The sequence below is a fragment of the Coturnix japonica genome, chromosome 4, assembly GCF_001577835.2.
Source record: "Coturnix japonica isolate 7356 chromosome 4, Coturnix japonica 2.1, whole genome shotgun sequence".
Lineage (NCBI taxonomy): Eukaryota > Metazoa > Chordata > Aves > Galliformes > Phasianidae > Coturnix > Coturnix japonica.
Genome location: NC_029519.1, coordinates 72007757 through 72032936, shown reverse-complemented (window position 1 = coordinate 72032936; position 25180 = coordinate 72007757). Strand labels below are relative to the sequence as shown.

At 35.9% G+C, this 25180-nt stretch overlaps 1 protein-coding gene across 13 annotated transcripts in view; it reads left to right on the top strand.

The window, feature by feature from the left end:
* Nucleotides 1-25180, top strand: part of JAKMIP1 (janus kinase and microtubule interacting protein 1) — a 126059-nt gene that overhangs the window by 96332 nt on the left and 4547 nt on the right. For all 13 annotated transcript variants that reach the window (XM_032444139.1, XM_032444135.1, XM_032444147.1 and 10 more), the window contains 6 exons: nucleotides 1660-1761; nucleotides 3702-3755; nucleotides 4161-4226; nucleotides 8073-8141; nucleotides 10863-10940; nucleotides 12525-12728. In XM_032444139.1, coding sequence (XP_032300030.1) covers nucleotides 1660-1761; nucleotides 3702-3755; nucleotides 4161-4226; nucleotides 8073-8141; nucleotides 10863-10940; nucleotides 12525-12728 — 573 coding nt within the window. The remainder of the gene's footprint in view (nucleotides 1-1659; nucleotides 1762-3701; nucleotides 3756-4160; nucleotides 4227-8072; nucleotides 8142-10862; nucleotides 10941-12524; nucleotides 12729-25180) is intronic.

The window sequence follows — 25180 nt, the reverse complement described above, 5'->3', positions numbered from 1 at the left end:
AGCACGTTTCACCGAAAATCTTGGCATGTGTAACTTTTCTGATAAAGATGAAAACGTCATGTCATCCCGTTGTGTGGACATTCTTCTTTTTCTTTTATCTTTGATATTTCTTAATCTTTTTTTAATCATTTATTTTGTCAACTACATCATTCTTGATCTCATAATACACTATATTTAAAATTAAGAATTTACATTATTAGAATTTTCATAGATGTTCTGGAAAATAAAAGTATTTTATGATATCTTTTATATTTTATTAAGCAACTGTAGATTAAAATGCTGAACAATTTAGCACTGAATTGCCAGTTACCCTAGAATCTGCTTATTTAAATGTAAGTGTTCTTAAAAGTACAGCAGTCTGAAAAAATGTCTTTCATAGGAAAAAAAAAAAAAAAGTGCTTCAAAACATCCTTGAGGAAAGTATCTTCCACATAGAAAAATCACATGAAAAATAGTTCTGTTTAATGTGTTTAGTTTCATTATCTGCCAAAATTTAAGGTCTTATTTCATAGGATAACAAGGGGAGTATTTTTGTGTGATTGCAGTAAAAGATGTTTTTTGTTTTTCCTTTGTGGGCAAGAATTTAGACACAAACATGATTGACAATCATTTAGTAAATGATTTAGTAAAGTCATGGACACTTCTCATAACCAGAACATTTTTTTCAGAACACCTAAAATGTGTCAGATTAAAATTGTGTTAATGTAAAACAGAAAACAGAACCATTTCTACATAATTTAAAACAAGCAAATCCAGGTGAGTTTAGAGTAATAGCAAGTGACTACTTTTATTTATTTTTATTTATTATTATTATTTGCTTAATCTAAATTAATCTAAATCTAAATCTAATTGAATTTGGTTTAGAAATCAGGTAATGCTTGGACAGAACTCACTAAATTTGCAGCAGCTCCCTTTCATTAAAACTGAAACCAAAGGTACTTTTGGCAATGCTTCTTTTTGTTTTGAGAGAAAATCTGGTTTTTCTCATTTGTGTTCCCATGCCCATAGTGAGCTTGCTCAATGTACATCCCAGCGCATTGGTTTGCATAGTCTTATTCCTGTCATTCCCAAAAATATCTTGAAATTTCACTTAAATAAGGTCTTATTCATTGTTTTATTCTCTTTTTATCTTCTGAAGAAATAATAGTTTGGTATTTTGAAGAAACACATGAAAATTAAGTAGATGGACTGGATGAGAATTTATGACTTTTTACTTTTATCATGGAGGCATGTTCCAGCATTCTGGATTGTGCAGTGAATAAGACAGGATTTCACATGTTCTATCCCAGAGGTTAACTGTAGAATAGAGTAGATACAGAGCTTCAGTTTTATAGATGAAATATGTAAATATTTGGTGACAGAGTTTGTCACCGTCAATTATTTGGCAACATAAAAGAGTTTCTTCTACTGGACTGTAGCTATTTAGTTTGCAAACTCTTTGTGAATATAGAATCAACTGGAACTCAAAATTAATTTATGTGCTTAGCTAAGCCCAAAGTCTTTCAAGTACAGTGCAAGCAGGAAAAAATTCCACATATTTTGAATATGGATAGTAATCTGTCTTTTTAGTGTACAAGTCTTTTTGTTTGTTTGTTTGTTTTAAAGATGGGAAATACATGTTAATTGCACATCTTGTTTTTAAACAAAATCTTTCCTCAGGAGAGAGAACGAAGGTCACCAGCATTTAATCTTCATATAACCACCTTCCCTGAAAACAATGGAAGCGCGCTGCAACTGTTCTGTCAGCATGAAGGAATAAAGGTATATGTGGGTCATTAGGAACTGTTGGATGGCCTGAATGAAGAACTTAGTATTCACATGAATGGTTTTCCATTATTATCATCTTGCTGTAGGAAAGAAAATCTGAAAAATGCCTATAGTAAGAAAATAGATTTTTAACTGGGAAAAGGTTTTCTTAAGAATACATTGTGGTAGTTTGTAAGACATTCATAAATGTAAGTGAAGACTGGTCAGTTTATAAGCTCTTTAACAGCTGGTTTCTATTCACTCCCATGATACAGCATAATGTCAGCTGAGGAAACAAAGTGTATGTTCTATTGTTCTCACTATATATATGTATAGGGAACTGAGTCTTTACAGAAAAAGTTTAAAAGTCACTCTAGTTATCTCCCTAAATCTCACTGAGTCTGATTAACTAACATAGAATCACAGACTAATTTTGATTGGAAGGGACTATAAAGTTCTTCATGTTCCAAACTCCAAGCATATTTTTCTTTCTTTATTATTATTTTTATTATTATTTTTGCCCACCTTTCAATTTACTTGACTGGAAGCAGAGATGGTCTCCTCATATGGGCATATTAAATTATTTGCAGTGCCTGTAAGAATGTTAGTTGTTGCCAGCAAACTAGACATTAGAGTGATGGAAAACCTCATTTGAGTTTTAAATATTTATTTATGCTTTGTGGAAATTAACTTTAATGAGAATTTTGAATTTAACAGGGCTAAGAAATGGCATATCTTACTGAATTCCAGTCCTTACCACTGAAACTGATCAGTTGAAGTTTCTGTTCAACATTGTTCTGATGATCAGAATCATTAGCTTTGACTTCAATCCAGCCCAAGTACAAGAGTATTTTAAGCTCTGCACCATTCTAAAATTACATATGTGCGCTGTTTAGTAGCTACTGTGGCATGCAGATGCAATGCTGCAGTGTTGGGGTGGATGGGGAGGGAGGAAGGGTACTTCCAATGATAAACCAATGCAATAAGTTATTCCTGTTTTGGAGCCAGGATATTCTATGTTGTACAGATTCTCTTCCATAGCTGTGTCTGATTTTCAGGAAATCTTTCAATTCCTTATTAAATCTTACTCACTGGAGTCTATTGGATATAGAATGGTGAGCAAGTATATTCTGATATGGGTATGCACTTTGCAAGCACAGCTAATTTCACTTCAAAGAAATTGAAAGATCAGTCATCCCGATTCCTTGTACTATGTAACTGCACAGAGCACAGATGGAAAGCAGCATGTTACATGCTGTAAGTAATGAAACTAGTGAGCCAAGGCACAGCCACTGGGAAATGCTGACCCCTACTAAGAAGCACTGAATATGAGAAGTTGAGAGTGCCAACATTATAATGGCTGTCTTTTTGTGTGTATATTAAGCATTTTTGGACTGGTCTTGGCTTATCCAGTCAAGCCTTCCTACCTTCAGAAAAGCACAACTGCATGCAAGCTGTCAAACGAAATATCCCTGTTCAACAAATAATTTATAGGCCAAACTTGGGATCATTCTTGTGTGCATTGTTATCAGAGGCTAAGCAGTTCCATGAACCTTTCCAACGACTTTTTACAGTAGAAAATAGAATTCCTGGCACTGTTAGATCTAAAATACAGGAATCATCTGCAGATGTATTCTTCCTCTTTTTTTTTTTCTTTTTTTTTTTTTTTTCATATCAGTGAAGTGTTTGCCTTGGTTGTAGTGATTGGGCAGCAGTTGCTGTTTTCTATGGATATGGGGGTACATCAGCAGGATGCACAGACATCAGAGTTGCTTGCTGCATTTAAATGATGTTTGACTTTGTTTCTAAAATGATCAGTAATACTTTTGTGGTTATGATGCAAAACTCATGTTTAACTTATTGGTATTTCAAGACTGCATGCAAAGGTACCTAAAATGTAGCATGTAAATCTGTTTCCCACCTTTAAAAAAATAAGTGTTGACCATCTTTTTCAGGATGTGAATATATCAGAACTCATGAAGAAGCTAGATATTCTTGGAGATAATGGGGTAATGATTTTTAACTTTAAATGTAACACTGGCTTTATTGTTGTTTTCAAGCAGGCTTTCTTTTCCGCTGTACAGAATAACACATAAGAAAATGTACAGATGATTTTTGTATGTCCCTATTTGTAAAAAAAATTATGAATCATCAGATACTACTAGTACAAATGTAAAAGATTTCACACAAATTGAAGTTATAGTGTATTTCTTCAAGATAGGATTTGATCAGGGCTGATTGACTTGAAAGAAAAGACAATGTAGATTTTCTGATCATGTTTATAAAGCACTAAACGTAACTTGTTTACTTTGCTTCTCTAAGTCGCAGTTAAAATTTGTCACTTGAATTAAAGAATGGATTTCCAATCCAATTTAAAATGCTTTTTCTTCTTTTTTTTTTCTCTTTAATTTTAGAATTTGAGAAACGAAGAACAGGTTGCAATAATCCAAGCTGGGACGGTACTTTCTCTCTGTGAAAAGGTAGAGCTCAGTAAAGATTTTTGTCTGCCTGAAAGACCAGCGATGTCTGCTGAGATCTCATATAGCTCTGTCAGAGAAGCATGAATTTTCTGTTAAATGGATCTGGACAGGAGCATGTATTCATCCTTACATGATTTTACTGGGATTGTGATGTTTTGAGGTCTAATCTAACATTTTAAATGAAATCAATTTAAAAATAAAAACTTCCTCTGAGAAATTTCTTTAGAATAAGGTACTAAAATGCATCTGGACAAGAGCCAACTTCATTCTGAGAACTGCCTATGTTCTCCAGGAGACCTTCCAGGGCTGTTGCAAGGTTCTCTCTAAGTCGCACAATTAGTCCACTTTGGACCACTTCTATGCATGACCAAGAAGGCTGAGAAGCCTGTGGTCCTTTGATCTGTATAGTAGGCATAAATAACAAAAAAGTGAAAGGTAAATAATTAATCAGGTCACTCAATGACTCCAGTTAAAGAGTGAATATAATCTACAGGTTGGATGTAGATTATGTGTAATCTACATAATAGTATTATAGTATTTATTATATATTATATGTATATATAATATATATAGTATGTATAATATATATACTATATATTATATATATATACTAGAGTAGAGTATAATACTATTATGTAGATCATATAATATAATATTATATATATAATATATATATACATACTATATATATTATATACATGGTATTTATATATAATACTATATATATAATAGTATGTATATATATTATATATATAATGTTATATTATATGATCTACATAATAGTATTATACTCTACTATTATGTAGATTAGTGATAACATTTAAAATGAACTAAGAAAAACTTACCTTTTTTGTTTTTTTGCTGAAGGAACTTCACCCCTTCCTTTCATAGTTAACTATAAAATCTCTCCTCCACTTTTAAAATTCATGAAGAAAAGTTTAAAATTGAAATCTGAGCATTTTGTTGAATAAGTAATCATTTTTTTAACTGACATTATTAATCTATTTATCTTAATATCTCAATTTAACTAATCTTAAAAAAGCAAAGTAATAGTTATTGAATTAATTGAATAATTACTATAAGAAAAAAAAAGTGGAAGTGGACAAAAAAAAGTGATACTTTTGATTGCTCTATAGCATGAAAAACATGAGGTAACAATCACTGCCCTTCAAATTCAATAAGTGAGAGAAGGCTGGTAAGGAACAATGAGATATGTCCAGCCTTTAGAGGTGGGATTGGGTTATTGTTACTCAATTAAATAAGTCCTTGCATAAAAACTGTCACTGGAATTAGTCAGCTTTTAACTGTTGTCAGTGGTGCAGCTTAGAACATACACTTTTATCTGTAAGTTATTTACAGTAGCAACATATCACAAGAAGGGACAGTCAGTTTTTTAAGCAATAGTAATTTTTCACATAAATGGAAACATAAACTTAATGACAGTAAAAGTTCTACTTAAATTTCATTTCAAGATAAATAGTGGAGGATTTTTGCTTTGTTTTTGTTTGGTTGGTTTTGTTCATTTGTGGGGTTTATTTGACCAGGTTCTAGTCTGCAGTAAAGAATTTTTATGGTCATTTTACCACAGAATCTGATTTTTACAGAAACTCATTCAGAAAGATGGAGTCTTTCATTTTATCTTTCATAGCAAATAGACTGAATGAAATAAAAAATGTTCATCTTATCTTTGATTCCAATTTTCTGCAATTTTAGTAAAGTGCCTCACAGTAACCTAATAAGCACCACCTGGCAGGCAGTTAGATGAAAAGGGTACTCTGAGAAGCATGAAACTTTTTGTCCTTTTCCTGGTGAATATTTGATGTACAGTGTTATCAAATGACATCAAATCACTGTAAGAAATCACTATCCATGTCCAAAGTTTAACCAAGACAAGAAATAAGATAAAATAGGTCTATGTTGTCTTCAACATAAGAAACACAACATCATATATTTTCATAATATTCTGTGTTTTACATTACACATTGGGGGAGATAAAGTGTAAAGTAAAATACAAAATCTGATAAACAAGACTAGATTATTGCTTTAACATAAGTTCTATTGGAGGCATAGACAATTTAGGTTAGAAGAAATCTAAAACAAATCTACTGCCTCATATAATGTAACAATCTCAGATGTTTTGCTAAATGAGGGACAGATGACTTTGCATGTGCATTCCTATAGATCCTTAGTTATGAGAAGCAATCATATATAATCACCTTACAGTGAGATCTTTGATATATTAAGGGCATTATGCTTGTTACATTCATGTGTTGTAGTTATTCACTCCTAGTGTTTCTTTCAATCAAATCTATCATACCCAGCCATTAGCAGTAATTGTTTTGGCAATCAAGCTGCTAGGCAAAGAAGGTTTCTGGGTACTGCTGGAACAGTTCCAATAGCTTGCTTTGAATGCTACAACTGATTATGACTCATAAACTCTTGCTTTTCTTTTTGTGCACCTTGCTTCCAGAATGACTTACATGCATGAGAAAAACAAAATCAAACTTTTGTTCTGCATGTCATCCATCAGTTAATAAATCAGACCTCTAATTCTTGCAAACAACTTTTCATTTGCAACTATTGAGGGTTATTGTGAGAGATGCTGAGTATGTTCAATTTCTATTGATTTCCAGGGTTCTGAATGCTCACTATCTTGCGTCATCCTTTATCAGTGGTGTGGTTATGCTTAGCAACATCTTCTGTCCATCACCTTCAAAATGAAGAACAAAAAAAATTATGATGAGGACGGAATATGAGGTTCCTGGTCATTTCTTTCAGCTTCATATTCCAAGATAAACATACTGAGTAGATAAAACAAGATTCATTTTTTTTTATCCATCAATCTCTTGAATAGTGGAAGATCCAAAAGCAGCAATTAATTAATTCACTTTTTCCTTATTTGTAAAGTAAAACCCTAAATTTAAAACGTTGATGTATAATTCTTATCCAAAGAATTACACTAAGTAGGATGAATCTAGTAAAGTGATAATTATCCATACATCAGTGGCAAAGCCATGGCTGGTCTTAATCAGAACTAGCTCTTGGAAAAGCAGTATTAGTCTAATGCTCTCTGAAAACTAGTCATTGATCCTTATTGTATATGAATAAAAAAGAAAATAAATGAATACAGACAGAGCATTCCTACCCATTCTGATAAGTTCTGAATATAATGTAGTCCTGGTAATAGTTAATTAAGTAATTAAGCAAAATCCTTCTGTATCTGCACTTAGCTTTTGTAGTAGTTAATTATGCATTCAGAATTCAATGGCTATTCTTCATCCTCTTTTTTTTGCTTATTCCCACAGTAATAAGGGTTTTTTGAGAGCAACAATGTTAACTTCTTCTGTGTTTCCATTATTTCTTCTTTATTACTTATGTTTCAGAAGTGTACCTCTTACCAGTAAAGACTCAACAAACTGCAAAATGGAGGGTCAAGTCTGCAACTTTGTCTTTTGTATTGTCTTCTGGGAAAGTGCAGAGCTGATGCCATCATAGTGTTTTTACAAATCAAGACAACAAGCATTAGTATATTAAGCTGGAAAAAAGCATGTAGATATTAAATTGTTCATCAAAGTCAATGATGAACTTTTCAGGGGGAAGGAATCTTTAACTGTTAGAAAATAACCTCCACGTTACTCTTGAGTGTGCTTCTGCAGTCCTCCATTCTGCTTGTTTTCACAACCTGTTTAGTCATGCATTACTTCAAAGCGAATAGATTAATATGGCAGAAACCTATGCCTGGGAACGTTGGGAACAAACTTGTGGAATGTTTGGTGCAAATTTTTCAAAAGCTCTGTTTTATTCACTTCTCGCTTTTCTCCTTTTTATATTGTTGTGTTCATGTAGTGGTTAAAACAGATAGAGGGGACAGAAGCTGCACTGACACAGAAGATGTTAGACCTGGAGAATGAGAAGGTAAGGAAAGGACACAAATAATATGATTCCCTTGGTTAAACTAATTTCAAAAGCAATGCTTAAGCTTCAACATAGGTTGCTTTTCTGCTTTTCTTTGCTTAACTGAGATTCTTTCATGGTAGAATTTGCAAGAGGTATCTAGAACTGTTTCTTGTTTGTGTTCTTTGAAGTGGAATGGAAGCGTCAAAGGCATCTGGAGCAAAAATACTAGAATATACACAAAATAGTACACAAAGGTGTAACTTTACAGAGCAGATTAACTGAACAGTGTGAAATTGTCTTTGTGCTTTCTCTATGTGTTAATTTGTCAAGCAACAGCATCATCTTTTTAATCATGCTGGAAGAATTGTAAGGGATATGTTTTTGGTCTCTGATATTCAGTCTCTAGACAAATTGTAAAAGCCTCCTTTTACTCTAGACCGACACCCTTACTTTTTCACATGTTAAGCATAATGTTTTGAAATATTTGCTTGTTTTTATTGGTTTGCCATACATGCTGTGTTTCTCCTTTTCAAATGGCTCTACAAAAACAATTTAATCCTCACCACACCTTTTCCAGGTATATTAGTAATCAACATTACATGCATCTTAGAGAATAGAGTCAGGAAGTTAACTGATTTGCACAGGGCCATTACAGAAGTGTGTATTTGGACCACACAAAAAGAGAAGTGCTCAGACTGTGTTCTCTGTTGAGTGTAGCCTATCATGTTGGTATTACTTGAATATAAGCACCCTTCCCACACTTAACATTTCTATTTTTAACTCACTGTGGAAAAATGGGAAAGTTTTAGAGGCAAAGTGCCCAGAAATACTAGCTTTCTTTATAAAAAGGAATTGGAAAATGACAATTTCTTTCTAACTTATTATATTATCTTCCCATTTAATATCTGTGATGTTTTTAGAGATAGCCCTCTAATTGTTAAAATAGCAGTCTGAAAGTCTTTGTTGCTGATGGCTGTGTCTACAAAAACTGAATTGTGAAATGTGTTTGGAAATAATATTATGCCACTGGTTTAGATGTCCTTGGACCCCATGTAAAGAATTCAAGATCTCACCCTTGGTCTCTCCCTCTCGCTTTCTTGGCTATCTTTTACAATGGCTCTTGGAGAGGAAATATGACCTAGAGCAGCTGCACTGCTATTCTGGGATCTGCTGGTAGCTTGATTCTCTCTATAGTCTTGGGCAACTTAGTCGACTCTGCTGTGAGCCACTCGCAAGCAGCTTCAGACCAGGCCTGTTCTGTACTTTGCTTTACACAGTACATCTTCTACAACAGCCATGGAGCTGTTGCCAAAGCTACGTAAGAAAATAATGTCACGTGGGTAGTCAAGATAGGACTTGATATGGTGTCTGATACCATATTACATTCTTCAAAATTATGTCCATGAGAGGCTGGGAAACAGGTTCTGTAGCACCTGCAAGAGACATCTGTCAAGCATTAATTGGCTAATCAGAAAAGGTTTCTCTGTAACCAGATGTTTTCAGTGGGAGGTGAACATCAGTACTGTTCACAGCTATGCAAATTCTACACTGGCAAACATGTCACGTGCAATTCCAACAGATTTAAATGTCTGAAGGTAAAATTTGACCATTCTCAGTATCTTTTTGTATTGCCAACATATATAATCCGCAAGCAAATCCTTCTATTGTATTTGGAAATGGTCATAGTACTAAAATAAATTGATAGGTGTAGCAAGACTGGCAACATTTGCTTTATATACTAATAAGAGCTAGAACAAACATCTTAGGATTCCTCTATAAACAAATTGTGATATATTCTATATATTGTGTAATGTATGCGTGTCTGCATGGATTGCAAGAGTTTGTTGAGTAGAATCAAACTTTATGATGTTAAATTTGATCAAAAGGGCTCTGTTTCCTGCCTAGAGAGGAAAATTAAGAAAACCTACTACTTTATGTACTACTTATCACTGAAGCACTCTAGAGGCATCATTTTGCCTTTTAGTTTGACTGCTCTTACAACTGTTTAAATGTTCACAACTTTCTTGCATCATCTTATCAGATTCTGAGTTTCACTGAATTATCAGCTGTAAGTTATTAATTCTGTGGAAGTTAGTTCATTTGATTTTAGATATATAAAACTCCTCAGTATGTCAAAAACTTCTTCAGCTCTGTAGCTATAGTCACTTAACCTCTCTGGGCGTCACATTACCCATTCCAAATTAGCTTCCTACCTCTACAAGCCAAAAACTGACACATCATGGATTATTGCTGCAAGATCCAGTCCTGGCCCTGTATCTTCTGATTTCCAGCCTGGAAGAGTCTAGACAACACAGATTTTGAGTTGTCTCATGGTTTCCTTGAGGGTCATACTGAATATTTTCAGAAAACCACTCAAGTACCCTCACTGTTGTTATTGCCATACCTTCCTTGACCTGTTTGTTGGATATAATTGCCATTGGATCCCATGCATGCACATTCACATTCACCACTCAACCTTTGGTTGCAACAGATCAAGGCAGGATTATACACTGATGTAGAGTTCTGCACTGTCTGGGTACAACTTGTTGACAGCATGTACATATTTTAAGTGCCTCTGTTGTAAATTTGATATCCAAATATCCTTCCGATGAATGTTGTCACTGACTATAGCTTTTCTTTTACTTTCAAGTGGAGAGTTTACAGGAATATGATGGCATTTATGATTCTTCATGAATTAGGATAAAGAACAAATGCTTCTTTATTTTTATTATCACTCAGGACCTGTTCAGTAAACAGAAGGGTTATTTGGAGGAAGAACTAGACTACAGGAAGCAAGCTCTTGACCAGGCATACATGGTAGGAAAAGAACAGTCATTCAATTTTCATGTTTGAACAGATTTGGTAAAATATTTTTTTTCTTTTGATTTTAAATCGAGTTCTCTTTTAATTTACTTAGTATTCTACTAAAGGAAACCAAGTGGGAAATCAAGTGCTACATAAATGAGGACTTAGAAAAGGGATTGTACTATTTACAAGAGTCGTGTTATTTGTTTGTTTGTTTTATTTTTAATTCTAAAATACATTAAATTCTTGTCAGTATACCTAGAATGGTAAGAGCTGGTCTGTCTGTGCATGAAACTATCCTGGTAAAATTTACCAGAAATAACTATAGAGCTCCTCCAATACTACTTTTCCCTAAGCATTTGTAAGTATTTCTGAGAATGCTTATTCCTACGCCCTTCCTTGCTGTGCTGCGCTGCTCTACCTAACCTTACTTTTCCTAGTTTTCAAGTGGAAAGTTGCAGCCTTGCCTTCTCTCAGGTTATGCAGCATGAAATGAAGCCTTGGGAATAATCTAGGAATTGACAAACCACACACTTCACTTTCTTAATAGCAAGACTTCAGGAAATCAAAATATAATGGCATTAAGAACTGTTCATGCATCATAGGTTTTTCCTATGGGGAAAATATTTTCAGGAAAGGAGCAAGGTCTTGTGATCAGAGCAGATGAGAGAAGGAAACAAGCAAGCTCTATTTCTAGCACCGTGACCTTGGGAAAGCCATTTAACCTCTCTGTTCTGCTGCTTACGCATCACTAATATGGATAGAATTACCTACCTCAGAAAGGTGTTAAGAGGGGCTAAAGGGATGTTGTCAGATGCTTTTGATCTAAATGTTATTCTACGTTGCTTTGTAGTAGGAAATATAGAAATAAACTAACCACAGGAGCAAGAGAAATACTATCATGATTCCTTTCTTTACTCTTGGGAATATGGTTCTCCATACAAATGTAAAGTTCTTCTGTACTCTGCTTTGCCAGGTGCTGCAGTTTGAATTAGTGAATTAGAATCTGATTAGCAATCTGACAAAGGGTGGGAGACTGAGGAGAAATTATTGTGCCCTGCAGTGTTTCTCTCCTGGTTGCTTACAGTCATGGAAACAAAGGGGGTGAAGTCAATGTTGAGCAGTGGATAGCAGGAAAGTAAGGCCAGAGGGAGAGAAGACACTGCTATTCTTGTTGTTCACAGCTGTTTCGTGTATGCTATGGGCTTTTCATTTTGTAGAATGACTTAGAAACTCAGTCACAGTAGAAGGGAATCTTTCATTTTATGGTGGTTTTGTAATTTTCAGTACCAGGGATCTGAGGGTTTTGCCACATGTTGAACAAAGACCTATTATCCGGAACTTTCCCAAACAGATAATAATCATTTAGTAGAAGAGAAATCAGCCCAGGTGCTGGTGTGGTTCTGCGCACTGTGTGTGGAATGCTCCTCACTGCTCATGGCTGCTGCTTTCTGTCCTGTTCCTGTCCCGTGTCTGTGTCCTGCCTCCCTCCTGCCCATGGCTGTGCTCGCTGGCCTTCTCCTCGAGCTGCGGGTGGGTTGTGTGCTTGCTGGGTTCAAACGGCAGCCTGTCTGTATGTGATTTGGGTTGCCTTAGAAAATCCAGGAGCTGGAAGCCACGCTGTATAATGCCCTGCAGCAGGACCCAGGAAGGAGGGCGAGCGAGTCGCTGACCGAAGCCCAGAGGGAGGATTTGAGGGCTGCTGTGGAGAAGGTTCGGCGGCAAATCCTGAGGCAGAGCCGTGAGTTTGACAGCCAGATCTTGCACGAGCGAATGGAGCTGCTGCAGCAGGCCCAGCAGGTAAACCCCGCTCTCTCTGCTCCCTCCTGTCGGTGTTACTTTGTGGTGGCTGCCACTGCCCATACAGCAGCACCTCACTGCACCTTGTCAAGTAGGGCTTAGTCTATACCTTGCACTGCTCCCATGTCAGGGAGATGGGCAGTGAGAGGACACTGTGGGCCTGGGCATGGTATGCACGCAGAACAAGCCACTGTCTCACTACAACATCCTGTTGCACAGTCTGCTTCTTGTGTGTAGAGCTGCAGTCATCCACAGGAGTCCATGGGGGGATTGTTGTGAGTTTAAGGCTTATGTTAGCAAAAACTAGAACAGAGCGAAACTCGTATGCCTTAACACTATGAAAAGTATTAACGAGCCTTCATGCTTTTACATTGGTTCAAAAATGCATTGTCTCCTTCAGGACAAACACAACATAGATTCAGGAAAATTCTTCCCTTGTGGAAGCATGGTAATTGTTTATTAAAGAATCTTTTGTATGATGATGGGTCTTTCTGTTCAAATATTCATGGAGAGAAGAGAACTGCATGGTTTAGGAAGTTAATTATTCCAGTAGGAATAATTCCTGTATGGCTCCTCATAGTAACATCTGGAAGGTGCAGCCAGATGTTGTAGATCTTGGAGGCTGCCCTCTGGTTGCTCTGGCTGCTTTCTATGCAAATCTGGAATCACGTATTTGAAACATACTATGAAAATCCATGCAGGACGTTATTGCTATATCAAATACCAGTTACTGGGTTAGGAATTACTTTTTAGTTTGGTTTAAGCTGTTTCGATTTGCTTTGTAGATTAACACAGACTAGATCAAAATATTACATTACTTCTAGCACTGTTGTCTTCATCTACTTTCATCCTACAGTGATGAGAAATGCTGACAGTGTTAGAACTGAGCTCTGACTTTTTAAAAGTCTCCTTTTTCTTCTTTTTTCTGCATGTTCCCTTGGTTTGGGAGATGTAGCACTGAAATCAGGAGGATATGAGCAACTCAAATGTTTGTTAAAGTGTGTCCAATCAGTAAAGGTGTACTGAAGGCTGGAAAAAGTAGACACAAGCTAGTCGTAAAAGTGTTGGAAGGAAAGGGTAGAGTAAGTCTATAAAACTTGATTAATTAAGATAGAATCAGAAGTTATTTGCTTATGATGTTATTATCATGGCTGAAATAATTGAGAATGTGTTTTATTTGCCAGTTTCTTAGGCAGTCTGATCTTCTAGACACTGTTTTGATTATTATTTTTTTCAAAACTATAAGTACTGTTTCTCACTGACATCTAGTAGGTGTGCACGGAATTTTGTGTTGGCTGATGCCTCTGATTAGTGAGTACAGCATCAGTCTTTTTACCTACTGTAGTAACTCTGAAGGTTTAAATAAATAAATAAATCTCTTTTTGGCTCTTAGCAACCACAAATCTATCTCTGCCCAGGGCCTCTGAAGAAATACCTTATGCATCTGAGGAATACACATTTTGTTAATTGTATAAATCCCATTTATCTCTTATATACACTTATGCAGTCATGCAGTGCTGAGGCTCATGGCATTTCAGATCTGACAGATGATGAAGTTTTATGTTGATATTTGCAAGAGTGAGCTTCAGAGGAAGAGATCACTTTTCCTGAACACTTGTTTCTAAATCCTCTACATCTAAATGATGTACAGCATGAGATTTTTCCATCAGACTAGATCCTATCTGGTCCTTTGTTCCTATCTGGCATGTGCTCTTTGAGGGACCAAAATTGTCTAAGACCTTTCTGTGGCCTCACGGAACACCTGGGCAGAGCTCCTGATGAAGGATGACACAGACAAATAGGTTGTACTAATAGGAGTAGATTTGTAGACTGAAATGCTTGCTTCCAAGGACACTGCAACTATGCTAAGTGCATTTTATGTGTTTACTTTGGCTTGTGTTGGGTTGTCTGGTTTATTTATTTATGGATTGATCCACAAGTAAAATTAAATATGATGGATTATAGAATGGTTTGGGTTGGAAGGGACCTCAAAGATCATCTAGTTCCACTCACTGCTGAAGGTGGACTTGCCAACCACTAAATCAGGCTGGCCAGGGCCCCATCCAAACAGGCCTTGAATACCTTCAGGGATGGAATACCCACAACCTCTCTGGGCAACATATTCCAGCACTTCACCACCTTTTCAATGAAAACTTTTTCCTGGCATGTAGTGAAAATATCCCATTCTTTTGCTTAAAACCATTACCCTTTATCCTATACAGAATGAGAATTCAGTTCTGCCTTAGAGCAAAATGGTAATGTAAGCATAGTCTCATTAGCAGCGGATATTTATATACTTGTCTCCAGAGCCACTTTATAGTGTGTCATTGGAATTTTGTCTTGTGCCCATCTCAACATGTCGTAGCCCTGCAGGCCATGTTAAGCTAATTCTACTGCCTAATAAGAAGCTAAGCATTTTAGTCATCTATTTTTAACCCCCTGTTGTTGACAGGAAAAACAAAGTCAAAGATAGCAGTTAATTTCCCCAAGGTAGAGAAAGCAAACATATTGCATTTGAAATCCTTTACTCAGTTTCCCCTTAGCTGTTTTCTTCCTGAAGTTTGTATTTGTATGAGACCAGTGCTAATTATCTAGTAGTTGTGTGCAAAACTATGTACAGCTTAAAAAATCAACAGAGAAATAAACAAAATGCCATAGCATGGAACAGTAGTATCACAGGCCTAATCCTCACTGGAATAAATTTGTCTGCCATAGCTGGTGAGAGAAGCTGAAATGCTACAAAAAAAGAGAGCACGTCAAGAGTTGGCAGAGTCTTTGTGTATGGATGAAGCTGTTCTAAATGTGCTAAATATCCTTAGATGTTACATTAAATGAGTGTCCCCTTTTCTTGATAAATTTATGGACACCAGAGGTTTTGCTGACACAGGGTCATTAGCAAGCACCAACCATACTGTGTTCTGGCAAAAATGTAGTCAAGACTTGTTCATATTTATGCACTTTACAGTGCTTTTGTTTTTTGGGTTTTTTTTGTATACACTTTTTTAATCTCCCAGAATGGAGGATAAGGAGAATGAAATGGCAGCATGATGGACCTGCTAGTTTTACAAAAAAGGTAAATGTTCTTTCTGGAGAATATACTGTCTGAAAGGGATAAGGACGTGTATGGATAATAGTTGTCCAAAGTGAGCCTGCTCTTCTTTTTGTGTGCTCGTTTGTCTAGATATGAAGCCCTAGTTTTTAGTCACTGTGTTTGAATGTTTGAGTGCAATAAACATGATTTAGGATATTAAGCCTTGTTTTGCGTTGGTTGCTCTGTTCATCTTGTGCTTATTATTAGCGTATAAATAGAATCATTAGTGTATCCAATATGTATGAAGGAAACCAGGCTTCTATGGAACCAAATGTGACAAACACTGATTAGATCTGCCTGCTAAGTCATACAGAATTTTTGCTAACTCCAAGAGCAACATGCAGGTCTAGGGGGCAGATCTGTGGCTGAAGCATACTGACAGTATTCCTTTCAAATCATAGAAGGTGCTTTGATTTACATCATTCTCACTATTTGTGGGAGGCAAGATATGTTAATTAAAAATCTGTCACAAGCAGCTTGTGCTATTTGCTCCTAGCCATAGGGTGCATGCAGTTCCACTGCTGTTCCCATATTTATCATATTGTATTGTGCTATAGTCTTTTTTATGAGCTTCTGTAAGCCATTTTATTTCTAACAGGACTTCTTTTAAAATTAACATTTATGCTTTAGCCCGTGCACAGCAATGACTTTTGTGCTCTTGGGAAATTATGAGGATTATTTCTAGCTGGTTCTGTGAGGGAGGGGATTTTATATAAATAACATGCTTCACAGTAAGCATTTTCTGGAAAGGAGAAAATGTGGTAGTGTAGCTATAGAATCCTCTCCTAGAAAAGATTACTTCAAGTAGAACAACAGTACAGGATATTTCTGAAGTAATGATATCAACTTCTTAATTAAGCAAGTTCTGTTTACTTTTTTTTAATAAATAATTCAAAAAGTAAGAGCCATGTTGCTGGATCTCTTGAAAAAAGTTTGTGTATTAGTTCCCTGATGAATTTGGTAAATTTTAAAGGTCAAATTTTGCCTTATATTTATCATATAGTGCCTTTATTCCAATTACTCTGGCTGTAGCTCATTTCTGCAGTAAGAAACTGTGCAAAGTGATGAGAACCAAGTTCTAAATTAGGATAGCTTAAATTGCATTGCACAGTTGGTTGTCTTCATACATGAAGAAAATATAGAATCAGAATTTATTCTTGATTTCATTTAAGTCATTTTAAATACAAGAAGAAACTAGAAAATCCTTGAAGAACACCAGGCTGACACCCTTTCCATTCCAAAAGTGTTTGCTGCCAATTAGAAAGGAGGTGAGAGGCAGATAAAAAAGACCTTTTCCTCTGAGTTGCTTTGTAATCATCATACTAAGCTGAGGTGGGGAGAAGAGTTTAGTTTCATTCTAAACTCAGTTTAGAATATTGCTGAGCGAAGCCCAGTTTCACAGAGTAAAGGAAATCATCATTTCATTTCTCTGAAATGCTGAGAGCATCCAAATTCCAGCCCCAAATAGTTAGAATATAGCCGTAGATATTTCAACTGTATTTTCTTGAAGCCTTTATTCCTATGACCAGGCAGAATTATTCATCAGTAATATACACACAAGACACCACTGTGCATTTTTGCTGGAAGAAGGTATAGGACAAGAGTCCTATGAGAAGGCAAGAGACCTCACTGCTTATAAGTTAAGCATAGTGGATGCTATTACTCTATGGGTTCTCCCTACTAACTCATACACAGGACAATTTTTCCACACTATCATGTAATATGTGGGAGGAAACACCTTGTTCACAAACACATAGGATAGATTCTAATTGTGCCTATACAATTTTATTTGCTCAGCTATTCAGAATACTTATTTGTTGTTGTTTTGTTTTAGGGTTTTCTCTGAGACCCAACATTTAATAACATTAATTTGTTGAAATATTAATTGCTTGTGTGAAGTTGGAACATCAGATTTGCTGCTTGATATACTAGTGATGTTTGGGTAGAACTTGGATAAATTCAGCAGTTATTTTATTTAACTGTGTAATCTGATATGGTTGATAAACCATTTATTTTTCACCTGGGGAGAATTGGAGAATAAGGCTTATGTTAAACTGTGAAGGCTCTGGAGAGCCAGAGAGATGGATGCTTACTTTATTAAATTATTGAGGACGATATGCTTGGTGTACCTTGGTGATAGGCATGAGAGGGTGTGATCTTTAGTTTGTCCTCTCTGGCATGTTGCCCTGTGCCATTCTGTGGCCTGGTCAAAATCCCAAAATTTTGCCACAGTAAGTAAGGTTGAAGTATCACTAAGATTACTTACACATCAGTGGTTGGGGTAATTCTCAGTTAATTTACTGCTTGATAGATATCATCTGCTTTAATGCTTTAATTTTAAGTCTGAAGTATTACAGTGCTAGCAATGCTCATCCCCATTTATTTGCATGCAGCTGTATGTGTAGATTAATCCATAGGGTAATCAGGGATATTTTTTTGCAGTTATTATTGTTTGCAATTGGGAAATAATCACTGTTCAGTCTACTATAGATTGTTCGTGATGGTGCATTTTTGATATTCACAAATGCTTTTGGACCTAACTGTAATCTATAGTCATCAAGCATATCATGACAAGGTTAATCACAGTTGACCTGTGGTATTGATTTACTATGCAGAAGTGAATATTGAGTCTTTCAAACCGTCATTGCTGCCATAAAAACAGCAGCACAATAAAATTCTGTTAATTCCCACAGACGAGTGTTAATTTTAGTCATTTCTACATGTTTATCCTACAGTGCTTTGTTACATATGTTTTCTGTCTGTTTAAACTTCAGATCAAACCATGCTTGATTTGCTAATTGCTTTGGTGATGTTACTTGTCTTTGTGAGTGATGATAGCTGTACTGGCGCGATACCTACAAACTGCATATAAGAAATCTGCTGCTTTTGCCTTCAGTAAGGTTTGATTCAGGTTGTACTCAAGCTAAGAGCAACTGCATGCCTGAAGGCAATAATAGAATCTAGAAAACTCTCAGCTGAAATTTGAATGCTGAAATTCTGAATGCCTGTGTTTCTTAGGAAGGATTGTGGTTACGTTACATTCATATGCACAATTCATGCATGTATTTTGTTTCAGTTTAGACAGAGAATGTAGATGTGTTAACTAAAAAAGTATTCTGATAATAATAATGTGTCTGGGCAGTCAAGGAGTTAAGATATTGAATATTTGGTCTTCTGAGCTCCCACAGACTTAGAATAACCACTCTGCATATATTTAAGGCTTAAATGACTTTAGCAATAAATCAAGTTTACAAGCAAATATTAAACCATATCTTCATGTTTAGTATTGACTTATAAAAAACATTTATTTTAAGGGAAATGCATTTATAAAATTCACTGATTTACTACTAGAGTTAATGTAATTGAGTACATGTAAGCTTCCATGCTGAAAGATGCATCAGTGGAGCTGCTAAATGATTCATTTTCTTCAGGAAGGCAAATAAAGCAATTGGAAGTATGTAATAAAGATTAACAAGAACAATTCTCCTACTTGAGTAATTATCAATTGGATTATCATGGTTGAGACTACAGAACTCAGAAAGGAATGAGGTTATTATCTGCTTTGTAAAGAGGTATCTTGATGATAATTTTGAGAAATACAGAGTATCAAAAATAATGTAATATATTCAACTGGCCCAAAGTTTTTGTTCACAAAGTGAAACAAGATGGCATTACAAATAGCTTACTTTAATAATATTAAAATGTGCTTGCGTTTTTTTCCTTATATTCATTATGCAAAATCACATTCTAGGAAACTGAAGGGAATATTTGAATTCCTAAGCCTAAATTTCTTGCAGTAGCGGATAGAAAAGCTTGATGTCTATCAATTGTCCATATGTATTGTATTGCATATACATTATGATCCTTAAAACAACTGCTAAAATACATTTAAATATTATAATATAATATAATATAATTTTAATATTATATATATTATGTTATTATGTTGTTACTTTTTCCTTAAGGAATTTTATCTATCAGCTATGTTTGAATAGCAACTAAAAGAATATCAGTTTATATGCATCTTTGTTTAAATTTATACATGTACCATAGTTACTCTGTTTACATTATTAAGTACCTTACATACCTGCATCTTGATATCCTTGAGATGCTGCTTAAAAGAGTGATATAATGAAACAGCATAGATTCTTCTCTTTGTTCTTGATCATATGCTGAATTCAAAGATTCAGGATTTGATATAGTCCACCCATGGTGCACATCCTGTGAATGTACATCAGCATGAACCTTTCAAACATTTCAGAGCCAAGGACATAAGCAGCTTAGCAAATCCTCCTTTGTCTGCTTTGTGCTAAAATTATCAAATTGTTTTCTTTGATTTGCTGATGGCTGTAAATCCAATAAGAGTGGGTCACAGGAACTACTAAGGTGATTTCTGTACTCGCTGGTTAGTAGTACACTGTTGAGTTTTCACACCGATAGCAGCATGACAAGACGTGTATTTTGCAGGCAGATAAATTCAGTGTCCTGATGTTTCTGCCAATAAAACAAAGATTGTTCCCATGAGCCTTTTACTTACTCTCTTTTCTAGAAAACAAGAATGTTGGGTCTGCAGCTGGATACTTGCATGCAGTCTCATTGTTTCAGCAGCCAAAATTTGCCACAGAAGTTTTTTTCCCGGTAGCATTTTCCCCAGCTGGCAAAGGTCCTTGAAGACTTGAAGCCATCCAAGCTGTTGGTTCAGGACTGAGAATGGCTGGCTTGTGCTACAAGTGAATTGGAGAGGACAAAAGGCATAAACAAAGATGCTTCATTTCATTTACAGCACATCCAGTGTTCATTGCTATCCAATAACTAGGGAACATCAGAATTCTCAACATCTGTATTTGCTACCAAAAAGGAAGCTGAGAGATGAGGATAGAAAACCTGAATGTGTGAAATGAATTGCTTAGCTGCACAGAGGGATGGGCGATTTCTCATCAGAATTTGAAGTATCATAAAAGAAAAACTAGGAAATTTATGAAATCTACACGATTTTGTTCGAAGGTAGGGAAAATTTGCACCTTGGATTTTTAGAGTAGCAAGGCACTTCTTTACACTTCAGATCTCTCTTTGTGATGCAGAATTTCCTGAGATGCCAAACTCTCAGAATGATGACAAATCATCAGTGGGTTGATTTATTACCTCCAGAAGAAAAATGAAGGCTCTATGATTGAAATCCAGGGCTCACTGAGCTCACTGGGGGGATTTCCATTTATTAAATGCTTCTTTAGAACGGGTAGGGTATTCATGGAATGGATACTTAATGTAGATGAATTGCTAATACCAACCATGCATACATACTTCATGCATACTATGTGGGAATATAATCAACTTTTTTTTTATCTTTTTTTTTTCATACTTGTTAAAGTATTCTATGATATAAAGTATCTCAAGTGCAATAATACCACTTTCACTACTAGCTTTGTTATCTGTTCTTCTCTACTCCGTAAGGCAGGTTTTTGAACCTGTGCTAATAGGATTTATCTGTCTCTGAAAGCTGAGTAATGTTTCCAGGAGAAACATCCATCTTGCTGTTTGCATTTCATATAAACCTTGATTCCTCAGATGGTCCAGAAGTGCTTATATCCTTGAGGTTGCTGCTGTACAACTATGAGAGCCAGACCATACTAAAATTCCCTTTTGAGACCAGCACCTAGCGCATTTAACTGGTTCTCCATTGGCAATGCATTAACATCCTTCCACTGAACCTCACCTCTGATTTGAATGGTCTGCAAGGAACCCCCTGCCTTTTCCTCAGTGGTATGCTCTTTTCATATCTGTGCTGGCTACTTATTACTACAAAGTTTTCTCAGAAGTACTGAGGTGCTGTGGAACTGTCTATGCTTTGTGGAAGCCAGCAAGACATAGTAATGTTATGCACTCACATCTTGGTGCCTCCGCCTCTATTATCTTAGAAGTAAGAGTTGAGTGTCTGAATTTCTTTGTACTTGCCATCCAAATTAACCAAAGTGAAATAACTGCATCCTGTTTCCCAGAAAGATGGACTTTCCAACATGAGGTGAAAAAAAATGATGATGGTTATGTGCATTTAAAAGAAATACATGTGTTGAGAATCTTGTGCTGGGACAAATACTCAATTCTCTTCTTTTAGGCAGATTGACAGCCCTGGGTGTATGATACTTAGTAGAGTTTCCATCACATGCTTATCACAAAACTGTTGCCTTCAAAGAATATTTATGATTTAGGTGCCTTAACTTTCTGGATATTCTTTCTCTTGCTTAACTGTCAGTCTATCAGGGTGAGTGCCACAGGGCTGAATGCCACCTTCTTATGCCAAAGTGTGCATAACTACTACTAAAAATCATTTTATAATGGATCTTAAAAGTCTGTTCAAATTGCAGTTAAGTAATAAGTAAGGCACGTATTGCACATCCTCAGCACGCTTTTTCTGTGTCTAACTGGAAATGTGAATGGATTTCCAGAAGGAGCCTGGCCGCTGACTGAGCAGCTTTGCTATTGCAGCGTAGCCTGGCTGGTAGAGCCATCTGCTGTTGACTTGGGATAGCAGCAGTCTGGGCATCTACTGTCTGTAGGAACTGCTTTGTTTTGTCCCTCATGCCTGCTCTGACTGAGGCCAGTATTAAGGCATGGAAACATAATAACTGTCCCGTTTTCAGATTGCCCACCCGTGTCTTCCACCCTGTTTCTAAAAGAAAAATGAAAATAAGGAAAAGAACAATTTGTAGATATCTTCTCAACCAAAACGTCTAAGTGTTTTGATAGCAGGGTAACATAGATTTTATTGGTTCTTCACGCAGTCTGTTGTTCTGTAGAAATTACACTGGCTTTATATTGCCTTGTTCAAGCAAAAAGCCAAACGAATCATTATATTGAAATATTTATACCTCCACATGATACAGTAGGAAACCTTGACTTACCATCAACTTAAAGCTGAAGCATGACAGAAGATGGAAATAATAACAAAAATATATTTCTGCATGATTTGTTGTTACAACCATGCTTTTGCAAACATAAACAAACCAGAGTTCATTGAAAGCAACTAATCAAGTTCTGTGAAGGTCTGAGAGTGAGTCCACAGATTCTTGATTGCCAACACTTGCAAATAAAAGAAGACTAGATAAAGATGTAAGCATTTGTATTGCATATCAAGCAGTTCTGACTTTGGTCTTAATTTGGACATGTAATTTTTCTGTATTTTCTTCCTCGGTGATTTAATGTAACCCTTGGCTTAAGAGCACAAGTTGGTCTTTCTAGAAGATACTCTTATTTAAGCTGTATTTATTTTATGTACCTTGTGTGTATTTTTAAAGTCATATTCTGCAAATCATTTTCCTAATATGGTCAAGGTAATACTATAAATGGAGATATGCACAGAAGCGAAGTATGTTCATGTTGACATGTTAGCTACGCTACATGAATTTAAATCTGTGTTGATATTGTTGTTTTTTATTTTTCCTGTTGCAAAGATATTTCTGTTTTTTTAAAGACATCTTTTGAATTAAAAGAAAAAGGGTAATGAACTGAACTAGTTATTTCAGGATAGCTGAGCTAGGCTGACCCTGTGCAGTCACAGGATGTTGACTGCAATAGTTACATCCATTTCATCCCCCTGGATAATCCTTCTGCCACACTCTAGGGGAACAGAAGCAAGCACGTGCAAATGAATAGCACCAAGCCCGCTATTGCTTTTAACAACAAATTCTGTCCTGTAGGTTTGAACCCTGTTTCCTAGAGTAAAGGTTCAATATATCACTCAATTGAAGTTTCAGTCTTCTGTGTTCCACTGCCATTGCCTTTTCCATTCATGTAAAGGGAATTATGGCTATTTAAACACTTGTATCCTAACTTCAGCATGTCATTTTTAGGGGGCAAATTTGGAACAGGTCTTTTAATAGACATATGTATGTGTGTGTGTGTATACATGGAAATGTTTGCCCTACAGGCAATAATCACCCTGTTTTAAGTCTGCCCTACTGACACACATCTTGTCATTTCAAAGATTTTCTGTAAATAGATTTTCATACATACGAAATGCAGCACTGTATATATTCCTTTTTAATTTCTAGGTTGCCTTGGTATTTAAACTAAGTCCTAGGAACCCATAATTTTTTTTACCTTAAGACTCTAGTGTCTTTTCACCCACCTCTAATGTAGTTACACCAAGCTTAATAGTCATGATGGGTTATAGGTGAGAACTGCAAAACAGAAAATCAGTTTTCATTTTTAGCACTATTCCAAATAACTGGAGAGAGTAATTGAATAGCTGTAATCTTCTGAAAAGTTTAAAAATTCATGAGGGAATAATAACATCTCAATTTTTACTTAATTAACAGAATTCCCTAATCTGAAAAATGCTGTCTAATTAAAATGTCTGATATAAAACTTGCTCTAAACCCTGAGGTGAAGAAGCCACCAGATGTTTGCATTTTTTTAGTGTTCTTACTTTTACAGGAGAATAGTTCTCCACACACGTTGAAAAAACATTTCACACAACGAATCTTGAAGGTGAAAATGAGGTTTGAAGTTATTGCTTCTTTCCACTCAACTCCCTGCAGTCTAATTTTATCACAGAGCATGGCATCACCCCCAGTAGAGTTGAGTTCTGTCACTCAGATCTGGGATGCAGTTGGAAATAGGAATCAGCAGAACTGCAATTAGTGCCTGAGAAAGAAGAGTGTAACTTAATAGAGCAGAGAAGTCGGGGATGATTACATCTGCCTGGTTCATATCCTGTGGCTTCTCACAGGCTTGTAATATTCCTGCTACATACAGTATATGAAAGTGATCGCTTGAGAGATAGAAATGCCGTGAGCAGATGAAGTATAAATCAATTCAAAGGTAATAGAGGAAAAGTGAAATTAATACAGCTGTGCTCCAGGCATTTGTTACTGTCAGCAAGGCTGCATGCACTTATGTCATGTGAGGGCAATCCTGGTTTGTGCATTTATATTATCTGGGAAAACCTCTGAGTGATGCGGCATGATATGGTGGGGTGTTTTGATTAACTTATTCCAACTGCACGGTGTTCAAAAAAATCACTAAAACAAAGTCTTTTCTTTAAAAAAGCATCAATAATATCAAAATTCTTGTTTGCCACCTGCCTGCAGTATTTTTGTGGAGAACAGCCATGGGCATGTTGAGCTGTGGGGTGGAGGTACCTCATCATTTGGGATATCTCCAGATTAGATTCAAAAGGTTAAAGCCTAAGTATTACACTTCCTATAGCTATACTGAATAGTCATAGGATCTGCTGCTGGGAATTCTGTGAGCTGCTGTGAGCATGGGGCATTTCCCACCGTTGGAAGTTCTTGAACTGAAAGCAGATGATTGACTCAAATCTTCTGTTGATCTCACTGATGTATAAGTATTGACTGGTTGC